This window comes from Mus caroli, chromosome 13 (genome assembly GCF_900094665.2).
Source record: "Mus caroli chromosome 13, CAROLI_EIJ_v1.1, whole genome shotgun sequence".
In the NCBI taxonomy this organism is placed as follows: domain Eukaryota; kingdom Metazoa; phylum Chordata; class Mammalia; order Rodentia; family Muridae; genus Mus; species Mus caroli.
This window is the reverse complement of record NC_034582.1, coordinates 56,322,133-56,336,405: the sequence shown is the minus strand read 5'-3', so window position 1 is coordinate 56,336,405 and position 14,273 is coordinate 56,322,133. Positions and strand designations below refer to the sequence as shown.

At 38.4% G+C, this 14,273-nt stretch overlaps 1 protein-coding gene across 2 annotated transcripts; it reads left to right on the top strand.

The window, feature by feature from the left end:
• Positions 1-7,997: 7,997 nt before the first annotated feature.
• LOC110308067 (cathepsin J) lies at positions 7,998-13,708 on the top strand. 2 transcript variants are annotated; one of them, XM_021180404.2, is made up of 8 exons: positions 7,998-8,070; positions 9,317-9,453; positions 9,763-9,882; positions 10,023-10,169; positions 10,631-10,855; positions 11,313-11,475; positions 12,450-12,564; positions 13,309-13,708. In XM_021180404.2, exons 2-8 carry the CDS (start codon positions 9,328-9,330, stop codon positions 13,409-13,411), a joined length of 999 nt encoding a protein of 332 aa, XP_021036063.1. In that variant the 5' UTR covers positions 7,998-8,070; positions 9,317-9,327; the 3' UTR covers positions 13,412-13,708. The 2 variants fall into 2 exon arrangements, with proteins under 2 accessions (XP_021036063.1, XP_021036062.1); XM_021180403.1 differs by having other exon boundaries at positions 9,760-9,882; positions 13,309-13,610.
• The last annotated feature ends 565 nt before the right edge of the window (positions 13,709-14,273 follow it).

The window sequence follows — 14,273 nt, the reverse complement described above, 5'->3', positions numbered from 1 at the left end:
AATTTTAAAATAAAATGGGGTGCAAATCTAAACAGAATTCTCAAAAAAGCAAACTCAAATGGCTGAAAAACACTTAAAGAAATGTTGATCATCATTAGCCCTCAGAGAAATGCAAATCAAAGCTACTTTGAGATTCCACTTTACATCTGTCAGCATGGCTAAGATAAATAAAACAAGTGATAACTTATGCTGGTGGAAATGTGGATTAAGGAGGCCAGTCATACATTGCTGATGAGACTGCAAACTCATACAGCCACTATTGAAATCTGTATGAAGATACCTCAGGAAGATAGGAATTGATCTATCTCATGATTCAGCTACACAACTATTGAGCATATAACTAAAGTATGCTTCATCCAACAACAGAGATACTTGATCAATCACGGTCATTTCTTGTCTATTCACAACATCAGAACTTTAAAGCACCCAAGATAACAGTCAGTGGATGAAAGGGGAAAAAAATTACTGTTCAGGTATTAAAAGTTAAATTTGAAGGTAAATTAATGAAAGTAGAAACAAATGATCCTGATTGAGGTATCCAAGACCCATAAAGTCAAATATGGTATGTTTTCTCTTTTATGTGGGTACTAGCTGTGAAATAAATAATAAGCAAGCTACCATTCATAAAACATTCAGGTTAATCTGAAGGTGTGACCTGGTTGGAATGGGTGTGTCACTATGGGTGTGGGTATAAGATCATCACCCTAGTTGCCTGGAAGTCAGTCTTCCACTTGCAGCCTTTGGATGAAGACATAGAATTCTCAGCTCCTCCTGCGCCATGCCTGCCTGGATACTGCCATGCTCCCAACTTGATGATAATGGACTGAACCTCTGAACCTGTAAGCCAGCCCCAATTAAATGTTGTTTTTTATAAGAAAAAAAAACATTCAGGTTAAGTGTAAGTAATGTACTTGTGGAGGTGGTGATCAATCTTTCAGGAAGGAAAAATGTGATAAATAGTTATAGAAAACAGCATCATAAAACAGGACCATCAGGTGGGGAGGAGGAGGCCTGATGAGATGAGAGAGAATAAAAGGAAAGACAGGTAAATTTAAGGGCCATTCTAAATGTACTGTGGGAACCTAATACTGTTGAAACTTCAGAAAATATATACATATATGATGGACATCAATATGAAATCACCAAGTAACAGATAGAATGAAGGACTCTGCCTGTGTCTATATCTGTTTCCTGTGCCCTCTCTTGGCCTCATTTCCTTTGGTGTGTTTCTTTTTTCCGTCTCTGATTTGTTTTGTTTTGTTTGTTTGTGTGTTTGTTTTATCCTGCAATGTTTTATGTTTTATTTTATTATTATCCCTTAGATGCCTGTATATTTTTCTACAATAGATAAAAAGGGAGTGCATAGAATGCCAGTTGATGGGATGAGTTGATAAAGTAGAAAAGAATAACTATGACACATTATATTTTTTTAAAAAATTGATTTTCAGACTGGTTGAACAAGTTTGCAATTCCACCAGCAATGGAAGAGTGTTCCCCTTTCTTCACATCCTCAGCAGCATGTGCTGTCCTTGAGTATTTTAGCTTAGCCATTCTCATTAGTAAAGGTAGAAGCTCAGGGTCATTTTTATTTGCATTTCCCTACTGACTAAGGATGTTGAACATTTCTTTTGTTTTCTTTTGCTTTTGTTTTTGTTCTTTAGTTTTGCTTTGTTTTGTTTTTCGAGACAGGGTTTCTCTGTATAGCCCTGGCTGTCCTGGAACTCACTCTGTAGACCAGGCTGGCCTCAAACTCAGAAATCTGCCTGCCTCTGCCTCCTGAGTACTGGAATTAAAGGCATGTGCCACCACTGCCCAGCGAACATTTCTTTAAGTGCTTCTTGGCCATTCAAGATTCCACTGTTAAGAATTCTTTGTTTAGCTCTGTGCCCCCATTTTAATTGGGTTATTTGGATTGTTGGAGTCTAACTTCTTGAGTTCTTTATATACTTTGGATATTAGCCCTCTGTGGGTTATAAGGTTAGTGAAGATGTTTTCCTAATCTGTAGGCTGCCATTTTGTCCTATTAACAGTCACCTTTTTCTTACAGAAGCTTTTCAGTTTCAAGAGGTCCCATTTATCAATTGTTGATCTTAAAACCCGAATCATTAGTGTTTTGTTCAGGAAATTTTCTCCTGTGCCAATGCATTCAAGAATATTTCTGATTTTCTCTTCAATTAGATTTAGTATATCTGGCTTTATGTTTGAGATCCTTAATCCACCAGGTCTTGTGGTTTATTCAAGGTGATAAATTATTTGACAGAGTTAAAAGACAAGGGAAACGAGGAAAATTTTTCTGTGATACATGCTAATGAAGTTATGTCTGCCAAACCAAGTATGATAGCTATTCTTGGTTATTACCTGAACACACAAGGGGAAGGGAAACTCGTTTGAGAAATAGCAGATTGACCTGTGGTCATGTCTTTAGGGCAATTTCTTGACTGCTATTTGATGGAGAGGGCTCAGTCAACTGAGTATGATATCATCCCAACACTAGTGGGCCTAGGCTCTACAATAAATGGGACATTGCTATGATAGACCTGACTATGTTGTTTTGTAAGAGAATTGCAATGGCATTTGGAAGCTTGTCTTGGAAAAGACATTGTGTGCTCAGAGCTTAATGTAATACCCAGTGTGCTCTGTAAATTAGGAGGAAATCCAAAAGAGAGGATAGATGTTATCCATCATAATTCTAGGTTTTCATGTGTGAAGCAATGAGGGAAAAGATGATAAATTAGTGTGAACATTGTGTCTAGAAAGAAACACTCATTACCCCCACATACATCTGCCAAGTTTTATCTGTAAATGATTTTTAAAATGATAATTTAAAATCATTTGGGTTAATTTATAAACCATACTGTGTACTAGGAATGATGTAATGCATGTGAGAAAAAAAATTGCCACCAGGAACTCTGGTTAAGAACAAAGAATCAAAAGCAAGCTCCAGACATGCCACCAGAGAGCTCAGATATGACCCTATTGCAAGGCATACCTCTGATAGGATAATGAGCTGGTATTGATGTGCTATGAACTCAGGCCCAAGCAGTGAGTTCTGATAACACAAAGATATTACCCAATGAAAGGATTAAAAAATAGAACTATGAGAATGCTCTAAAGGATTGCACTTGTGTCCTTCCGAGACATGAGTTCTCTAGCCTGTATATTGATATGCGTTTTTAAGAAGATTAAGACTCTCTGCATCGTCTCAGTGACTTTCAGAATTGTAGTTAGGCCCACACAGGTCTTCTTTTCAGCCATAAGCGTAGGTTAAGCTCACCAGGCCCTCCTGAACCTCCATCGGTGCCATCCTCCCAGCCTGTCACAGATAAAGGACGTCCCAGTAGATGTGGGTCAAGCCTGCAAACTTCCAGAACATTCTCCTTGGAGTACATTGCCCAGCACAACCCATCAGCACCTTTTTTCTACACAAGTACTGTATCTCTCTTCATGAGATGTACCTCAACTTTTTTATTAGCATAATATTATAAGGAATGTTTATGTGAATGTACTGAATATATTCCAAAGACAAGTCTTTTGTGGGCATCATAATTTCCTAGTGCCTTGCAGCCCATGAATGCTTCACGAAAATTACTCCACATTAAGGGTAGAGTGATTTTGGTACCTGAGATTCATTCCTGGTATCAATGAACTTATTGGCTCTTAAAGGTAAAGTGTCTGTCTCCTTGTGGCCTGGGACTCAAAGCAGCTATGGGGCATCCAAGGCCATTCGGTTTCCAGGTGTCTGTGAAGCCTCATCAGGGTTTTAGAATGTGTGTTCCTTGTGCCTTATTATAAACAAATATCGTATTGAAGGCATATGTCTGCTGAATTATTTTTCTCTTCTTGGTTTTGAGCAGGTAAATACCAATTCAATAAGAAAGACATAGAATTGGAAGTATGAGGGAGGTAGAGAGAGGAGGGAGAAAGAGGATATAGGGCCTTATGTATATCAGAGGGTACATAGGTAGCTGTGACACAGGAAAGGGGAACTGTTTTGGCCCAAGGCTTCTGTTCCCATTGATTAGCTCTTTCCTGCTGATTATGTCTATCTCTTCAGGCTTGGAAAGTATCTGACCCAAGGTCTAGAGTCCTTGTTCAGTGGGACACAGAGTGACGGAAGTTCACCTGTAAATATTTCAAGCTAGAGTTCACTGTACTTGCCTAATGCAAAATCACTCTGGTGCCTTTATGCATTCTGACCATTTTTCTCCCACAGATCACATATTCTTCCAAAGGAGGGCCTTAGAGGTATATGTTAGAGACTGAAGAATGGGCCAATACATTTGGAAGGGAGAAATAAAGAACAGACATCTTAGAGGTCAGCAAGCAAACTAAGACTACAGTGTAAACTCTGTCTTCTAGGCTTTGTTGGAGGTTTGTGTGCCTTACCATGAAAACTTTCCACAGGTGAAGAGCAGAAAGGACTTTCTGTCATTCCCACCTTCTCAATGAATTCAGTTCTTTATATGTGTCTTTAAAAAGTGGTTGTTATATTAGAATTAACTGGCCTACCTGATGTTACAGAGTTGTGGCAAGCTGCTTCTGGCCTCGGGGGAAGGAGAAGGAATGAATATATATATATAATTTCTGAGAAACTCCTTGGTCCAGTCCCTCAATGGTATTGAAGGTGATAAAGACGGGAGGTGTCTCAGACCCTGAGAAATAGGGTGAGCATTTTTTCTATCCAGTTTTTCTAGGTTCTAGGTAACAAATGAGAAAAAAATCACATTGAATAATTGAAAAAAATATTAAACAATTTACAGAAATCTGTGATGCAGAGTCAAGTACATTATCAAGGTGTGAGTAAGGAACCCTTAAGAGACAGCCACCCTGACAGAGATTAGTTGGTGGTCTTTACACTAATTCTCAGGAAAGAAGCAGAAGGAACATAAGTTATATTTTGAATAGTGTTTGCTGGCAATACTTATTTTACTGATATGTTAAGAAGACTTGAAGGTCAGGGACACCTGAATTTAATTCCAGCTTCTGGTTCCCACTCCTGGGGAGGACCTATTTTCTAAGATGCAACTTCACAAATTCACCTTCCTTCTCTGCATCCTATTCTGTATCCTTCCCATTTACCTCCTCTTCCTTCTCAGTTGGCTCCTATTACAAAACTGGTATCAATGAGCTATAAACTCTGATATTAAGATACTATGTGTTTACATTCTCATATTGAGGTTTTCATTGTTTTTCCATTTTGATTTCCAGAATTTATTAAATTGGGGTCAGGTTTATATGGACTTGTACTGAACAAGGGACCTAAGTCTATCACATAAATAATCAGTGTAAACCATCAGTGGTTTCGCTGTCTGTGTTCAGAGACACCATTACCATTCCAATGTGAAATTTTGATAAGCCCTGCTGAGAAAGTCCCCATCGAGGTGGGAGCCATTATCTCATTGAGAAAGGCACCATGCTACTGTTGTGCTTTGGTTCTATCAACAAAATTACTTTTCTGGGCTTCATGGTTAGTATCATTTTCATAGTTGGTTACACCTTATAAATGCTGTCAGAACACCCCCATGAAGATGACACTGTACTTGATGCTTCATCCAAAATAAGGAAGTCATAGACCTCCACAAATAAAGTAGCATTTTAAATTCTTTCATATGAGTAAGAAGCATAGGACCAATACCTGTGGTTCTAAGACTATTAAAATTATACTTACTAGAATAAACTCTGTAGAGAGTGAACAAAATTCTGACTGAATATGTGCTGTTGAAGTGCACATGGCCATGTCAAGAACTCCAATGCCTTAGACCCATGAAAATGGCAAAGCCTTCCCTCTATGCAGAAAAGAGGATTGGCCTTTATCTAAAACCAGTGCATATTTGCTAAACATTATTGATACCTGATTGCACAACATTCCATTAATTTTAAAGATATCTCATATTTCTTCTCCACAGTTGTCCTTTGCCCATTTCCATAATATGTATCGTACCTCATGGATTGCTATGTCCTCAAACCATGCTTAAAGAAAATCATCCTGGGAGTCTTGTTATGATCCGTGGAAAATAAGCAAAGTTACTTGTAATGAAAGATGAAGGTACATATGTACTGCCATGGGGTTGCTCCAGGAAGAAGTCATCCCCATTTGTGAGGGCCTGGCAGTCATGAAAATCAAAGCATTTGTGAAAATTGCTCCAGTCATGTAGCTTTGTGTTCAAAGGAAATGTAAGATGAGTAACACTGAGATGCCCTGTCTTGTTCTAGGCAGTTTACACTACTGTCATCTCACAACAATTCCGTGTCAGCAGTTTTCAAACTTCACTAGAAATCTGGATAGTCCTGGGGTCTAGAGCATACTTCAATGACTGTCACAGCATTGCCTGAGACCTACAGAAATCACCCAGACAAATTCTATCATGAAGGAAAGGAAATATGAAAAGAAACCCTATCACTAGTCATAAAGCTATTTGGAGAAAGAATAAAAGCTGCTTGGAGAAAGAATATCAGATTTTTCCTATGGTGTGACACTAGGTGTATGTGACATTAAGTCTAAGGCATGCTCAAGAGTAGCTGTTAAATATACATCAGACCCTATATTTTAGTGGCTTTTCCCTATATTATCAGGTGAGAAAAAAAGCATGAAATTATATAGGTAGGCAGAGAAAGGGGATCTAACAGGAGTTAGGGGAAGGGAACGAATATGATAAAAATTACACCATATGATATTTGTAGAGGATGGATTGAAAAAATAAATTGGACACGTGAAGTGTGAAACAAGAAGAAGATAAACAGAGCATTGGGAACTGTATGCAATACAGTAAGAGATTCTGCCTCCTAATGGTACTTTTTAATTTCTCTAGAAATCTTATATGAACATAAAAAACTTAGCCTTCATTATACCCCAATATTTAGCCATTTCTTAGATAGTATATGGTATTAGATAGATAAATATCATATATTTCTTCCCTGATCTGAGGAAGCCGCCAAAGGCAATAACTAAATATGGTGTCTCTGTGCCATGTGATATGATAAAACCTGAGAAAATGAGAAAACATGAGTCATTATTATAGGATAATATACTTCTTAATGGTCCCACTTTTTAATACTGCTGCAATGGAAACTATGTTTCTTTCAAACTCATAAGGAAAATCACTCAACCCAAAGTAGTAGCCAAATATCTTGCAAAAGAAAAAGGAAATGTAGGTGCTAAGGGAGAGGGCTAGAGGATTACTTTTTAGATTACTGCCCAAAGCTTCCTTGTAAAGGAAATTCTTCTAAATGTCTCTCCGTGGTGCTTACAAAACTATATATGGGCCCCTAAGAACACCAAAATGTGTCCTGAAAATGGGAAATATAGACACTTCCAGTTGTGTGTTACCAAAATGAAGAATTATAGATGAAATGGTAATTCTAGATGGCAGCTCAATTTAATCTCCAAAAGAAGAAACAGAGAGTTTCATGAGATCCCTAATAGCACACTCATTCATAGTTCCTATTATGGTTCAGCCTTAAACATCACTTTCCACTTTGGGAGTCACTGTCTCTTAAAGGAAATCGTGAGATCCAACATTGTTACACCCTGACACCGGGGAACACAACATCCCAGGGTCAGTATTCTCATAGTATCCAACCATAGCTGAGGACTAAACACAAAATAGAATATATTGACCCCACATCAGAGATGGTTAACTAAAACTTCCCATTCTAAACTGCAAGTGTATGACACCACACAGCTCTTCCAGTAAATACACTCAGCAAGCAGAAGGCCAGATAGAGCGTGATCCAAGACCTAGTGGATTGCTATCTAACTTCCTTTGACAAGGTCAACAAATTTAGTTCCCCACTGTCAACAGGGTCAACCTTCCAGCGTCAAGCTCAACCTTCTGTCGTCAGGATGAAATCATATCTCAGAAAGAGCCTCAAGTCCCAGTGCCTGGAGGCCTAATCCAGTCACCAACACAGCCAATCATACGAAGAGCAGGACTGAGGGGGTGGGGCCATCTGTCCACATACTTGGGATTTAAAGTCCGAATGAGGTGTTGCTGGCCAGAACTCAGGACCACAGCAATCTCCGAAGAGTTGAGTCTGTGGAGTGGACTAAGGCGGCATCAGTCACCACAGGTGAGGCCTTGCCTGTGCCAAGGCAAAATGGGAAGCTATCTCGGTGGGGAGACTTGAGAGACTCCATGGAGACTCAGGCAGATCTCCACGAATGAAAATACATTCTAAGGATCTGCAGCTCTTCTGTGTGTAGGTGGAGGAGAGAGAGTAGAAAGGTATAGAAGAATTCAGGTGTCTTGCACCCCAGGTTTACATTTATATAGGTTAACAGTAAGTGCAAGTCTTGATCTGTCACCAGCGAATGAAAGAAGGTACCATGCTCACTAATAACTGCCATTAGTACCTCCTAAGAAATATAGATATTTTTCTTGCACATAATCCCTTGATAAATCTGGTTTCAATTGACTTGTATAGATGCAGTAGAAGCAGCCATGTCCCTATCCAGGTTCTTGGGGAACTATGCTTTAGAGACCCAGAAATTCCTGAACCTGAAATTCCATTTAAGGATGACTACCGTATGCTACCTCCACTTGTGAATCTGGCTTCCTATGGCTTGTCCATGTGACACCATGGAGAGTTTGGTTACATGGTCCCAACAGCAGTACCAATGGAGTAGTACCTATGATTCTTCCAACATTCATTATAGAAGACATTTCACAAAGTTTTCATTTAAAAACGGAGGTTTCAAGACAAGCCCACTATCTGATATATTAGAAGAGGATATTATGACATATGCCCACAACTCTTGATCTCACAATGAAATTAGGATCTGATACCATATAGCAGAGGTTTTATTTGGTATAAATCAAGAGTCAGTGATATGCTAAGTACATGCAGTTTTTGTTAGTTTGGTTGGTTTGCTTTTGAATTTTTTTTCTGTTTTCATTTTTGTTTTCCTTGTTTTTGTTTTGCTTTGTGTTTTGTTTTGTTTTTGTTTTCTGTGGTTTGGTGTTTTTTTTGTTGTTGTTTTGGGTTTTGTTTTTTTTTTTTTTTTTTTGCTTGTAGTCCTCCGTGTTCAGGGAGCTCTTTCTCAAACAATGAAGTAAAATACTCCTGAAGTTTTCATTGATAGAATTCTGGGCATGTGCTCTTCATTTTGCTTTGGATCTAATAACTACTCGTGGTTAATTTATTTTAATCTTATCCCAAGCTTGTTTTTTTTTTTTTAACAGTCTTTCAAAAAGTATTTGGAAGACCGTTTCAAAGAATTTTATTGACCAAGCGTGGCTTATTTTCTTAGGAAAAAGTGAGAAGACATTTAAACAATATTGGTGTAGTCTTGTCATCATCTCTCATTCCTCTCCAGGTTCTTGAAACATGGCTCCTATTGTCCTTCTGTTAATCCTGTGCTTTCGAGTGGCCTCAGGTGCCCCAGCACATGATCCCAAATTGGATGCTGAGTGGAAAGACTGGAAGACTAAATATGCAAAAACATACAGTCCGGTTGGTAAACTGAAAACTGTGCAGAAGGGCCTAAGAGTAAATTTTCATGGCTGTTGCAAGTGTCTAGTCACACATTAGAGATCACAGAACCCCTACAAACACACATATTCACTGTGAGATTATCTAATCACAATCATTGTGAACATGGGGTGACCATATTCTGTTTTCCTCAGTATGTGGAGAATGTGTGGGTATAGTATACTGAGACTACTTTTCATGACCTCTGTTCACCTGCAACAGTAACTAAACATAATCAACTTCTCCGGGAATTTAGAAAGAAATGGCATCCATTATGCTCATTTACAGAAGGAAGAAGCACTGAAGAGAGCAGTATGGGAAGAAAACATGAGAATGATCAAACTGCACAACAAGGAGAATATCCTGGGGAAGAATAACTTCACCATGAAAATGAATAAATTTGGTGACCAGGTGAGTGTGGCATGGACTTCTTCACACTTTGTTCTCCTAAGTGCTTTACATGGAGTCTTGTATGTGGCATGGGGTGTGTGTGTGTGTGTGTGTGTGTGTGTGTGTTGCCTTGTTTTTTATTAATGTTATTTTCCTTAAAGACTGGTGAAGAATTCAGAAAATCAATAGACAATATTCTAATTCCTGCTGCCATGACAGACCCACATGCCCAGAACCATGTATCTATTGGTTTACCCGATTATAAGGATTGGAGAAAGGAAGGCTATGTGACTCCTGTACGGAATCAGGTAAAACAGTGACACATACCCCCTTTCTTAAGCCACTTTGAAAATAAATTACTTGATATCTCTGTGTGGGTATTGAGCATGGAGAGATGTGCAGTTGATTTTTCCTTCTATAAAAGCTTTATACATATGTAAAATGGATATTTATCCTAGCAATCTACCACATACACCCTCTCTCTAGCTATCATCCTCTAAAACATCTGTCTCTGGAATTTATTTCATTTGTTGTTTCTGTTGTCATTAATAACCCATAAAACCAATAGGTCTTGCTCAAATGTTCCTGTGTGTGACCACTATCTAGGGTGTGAACAAACTGCCATCAGGCATGACCTCTAGGAGAGTACCATTCTTCCCTTGGTATCGAATGACTGCCAATACATCATTTCCATAAGTTATTGTGCTGTCTTTGTTGTTGCTGGCATTGGTGTTTGTTTATGTATAACAATATTTTCTTCCTGACTCAGGGTTATTGTGGCTCTTGTTGGGCTTTTGCTGCAGCTGGTGCCATAGAAGGTCAGATGTTCTGGAAAACTGGCAACCTCACCCCTCTAAGTGTGCAGAACCTATTGGACTGTTCTAAAACTGTAGGAAACAATGGCTGCCATTCGGGTACTACACACCAAGCATTCGAGTATGTTTTGAAAAATAAAGGTCTTGAAGCTGAGGCAACCTATCCATACGAAGGAAAAGTAAGAGGACTTCCTATTTTGTCATTATATCTCACCTTTAAGCATGAAGACACTTCTAGAAATAATCCTTTGTCTTCTGAACTCCCATTAGGAGGTAGATTCTCTATATACTGCAATTGCTCTCATTACAATGCCTGCCATATCAGACACTGAACAGCTTCTGAGCTGATGGTTTCCATGTAGCTATCCCTGCTTCCATGCACATGGACAATATACAAACCCTTCCACATATAATGAAGATTTCCCCCTATAAAATTTTCTTATGGACAGAAAAAAATGTGAGGTGTCATTGAAAGCATTAGAATGGATTCTCAGTTCCAGATCTTTCAGTTTATTTCACTTCCTGGAATGATTTATAACAGTCCAGACATGGGCGTACTTAGCAGTGCTGTGGTTCTGATGCATACTCCTCAGAAGGCAGGTGTAACTGATTCTGTTATCTCTTTACTGTTTAAAGGAAGGACCCTGCAGGTACCGTAGTGAGAATGCTAGTGCTTATATCACAGATTATGTGAACCTCCCACCGAATGAGGTTTACCTATGGGTTGCTGTAGCATCTATTGGGCCTGTCTCTGTGGCAGTTGATGCTTCTCATCAGTCTTTCAGGTTCTACAATGAAGGTAAGCATATTTCCTTCTAGATGTGAAAAAAAATGAATAATTGTGACATCCCAATGCCATGCCATGCTATGTTCTTATCTATAAGATTGTATGTGAGTTTGGGTTTCTTGATTGCCTTCTCTATGCAATCATACTGAGTCCTGTCTTTAACTGATATGACCCTCTCATGAAAGTAAGTATATCATATGTTATAAAATTTATGTTTAGTTTATTTTTAAACTACCCCCAATTTGGTGGATGCTTTAGATTTTTGGTGGAGACTGTACACATGAAATCAAATTATTAATGAGTCTCTTGAATTAAGTAACTTCTATTTAGCGAATTTTATTTGGCATGAGATTCTAGTGAAAAGAATTAAATATTCTTATATGCACCTACGTATAATGGCAAGCTTTCACAGTTCCCCAAAATAATGACTCTGAGACTTAATTATATATAAATAAGTGTTTAGACTTGTTCAGCAACTAGCTCATATCTTAATTACCTGTTTATTTTATTCTAACTTCTGTCATGTGGTTGGCTACATGATCCTAGGTTCCATTTGACTGTCTTCTGTGTCTTTGATGAATCTTCCTATGCCTGACAATTTTCCCATAAGTCCTCTATCTGTACCAGAACATAACCTTCCTATTTCCTGCCTAAGCTAATAGGCCAATTGCATTTTGTGACCTGTGATGCTTCCATATGGTACAAGGAATTCTCCCTACACCTAGGCAAGTGTTTATCAACAAATCTATACTTCTGTTTTCTTCAGTTTTCTGTGAAACTATATATATATATATATATATATATATATATATATATATATACATGTACATATATTAGCCATCTCACTAACAATTCATTTTGCTCTTACATCTGATTGTGATTTACATCATTTCAGAGATCTGTGAAAATTCTTCCCTATTGATGGTGGCAATGCTCACTGTCATGTATCCTTTGCATCTCATAACAACTTCCATTTTATTTCTCAGGTGTTTATTATGAACCAAATTGCACAAGTTCTGTGAATCATGCAGTTTTGATAGTTGGCTATGGTTATGTGGGAAATGAAACAGATGGCAATAATTACTGGCTGATCAAGAACAGGTATAACTGCCAAAAAAATTATATTTGAAATTCCAGGGGCTGAAGAAATAATTCAGTGTCTAAGAGTTCTTGGTGCCCATCCATCAGATTCACAAATGGATTACTTCTTGCAGTCAATGCTTGAGTGTACAGCCTAGAAAACATTGTCCCACTTAAACTGAACAAAGTCTGTTCTTGTTTTCTTATGTACATGAATGATGTATGTGTACATGCATATGTGCAACTGAGACCTGATGTTAACATCAGTTGTCTTATAATAATTATCCACCTGCTATAGTGAGACAGTGTGCCTCACTGGTCTAGGGGTTTATTGTCTAGACTGGCTAGCCAGCTTCCTCCAGGTACATCTGCCTCTATATCTGGAGGACTTGTACTGTAGGAACACTACTGTGTTAATCTAGCTTGTAAACAGCTCTTTACTTTGATACCCAGTCCTTAACCTCTGAGCTCTCCTACAACTTGGAGAAGCTACTCACATATGTGTGATCATAATCTTCCCATCCTGTTACTGGTTTCTTGGCTATCAGTGTCATTTGGTGCCATTGCTTTTTAAAATCTCACACATGTATTAGCACTGAACCACCCTTTCTCTGCTGTGGTCTTCACAGTCCTGTGTGAGGTGCTTCTTGGTACCCAAGGGCAGGCCTTCAACTTTTTCTGTTCCTTCTGTTAAGTTGACCTCTTGCTAGCTGTTGCAATAAGTTCATGTTCTTTATAATAAATGAAATATACATTTCCTTTTAGCTGGGGTGAAGAATGGGGCATGAATGGCTACATGCAGATTGCCAAAGATCGCAACAACCACTGTGGAATTGCTTCACTTGCCAGCTATCCCAATATATTTTGATCTGCCTGTTGGTCACAAAGGAAGACATGGTGGAGACAGTGTTAAGTGCCTTCCACTTCACAGTAACCAGTCTCTCCTGAGTGTTTTCAACAGTTGAGTGGCTAAAAAGCCACCTTGTGGTGTGGAATCTGGAACCTGCTTGTTCTACAACAACATGGCAACTACTATAATTAAATTCTTTACTGATGTGTCTTCATGATTCCTGTAGTAATTTTATTTTAAATTTTAGTGATTGTGCAAATGGTGTCTTTTAAAAGGTTAAATTGAAATATAGTTTGTAGCTTCTTTCTGTTTTGCAAAGTGATTGTGTGTGTGTGTGTGTGTGTGTGTGTGTGTGTGTGTGTGTGTGTGAAAGAGATCAAACATGTAACTTGTCTTAAAGGCAGTACTGAGCATAGTGGTGGCCTTTGAGAAGAAAGTGAGTAGCTCTTCTGTGATAGTCTTTATTCCATTTTGGATATGGCCTGCTTAAAGGGTTCTATATACCAGAAACATTAGTCTAAGAGATTATCTGAAGATTTCTTGGTTTGACACTTTTTAACCATCATGAATTTACCAACTTTCAATTCTCTGAATTGTGATGGCACAGAATTCTACAGCATTTTGCTGAGCTGTGCCTCTCCCTTGTCTAACACCTCAATTGTGTACTAGCGTTCCTGTTACTGTGTCAGAGACATCAAGGTCATCACAGGACTGTGGTTCAGGTGACACTTCCAGAATCTTTAGTGCCTCAACATACACGAGTGGCAAGAGAAGCATTTTGATATAATTTTTTGTAGGCATTGTCCTATGGTATTATTTACTACTGCTGTTAAACCTTGAGCATATTACCTGATGCATTAAAATAAGCCATGGGCATATA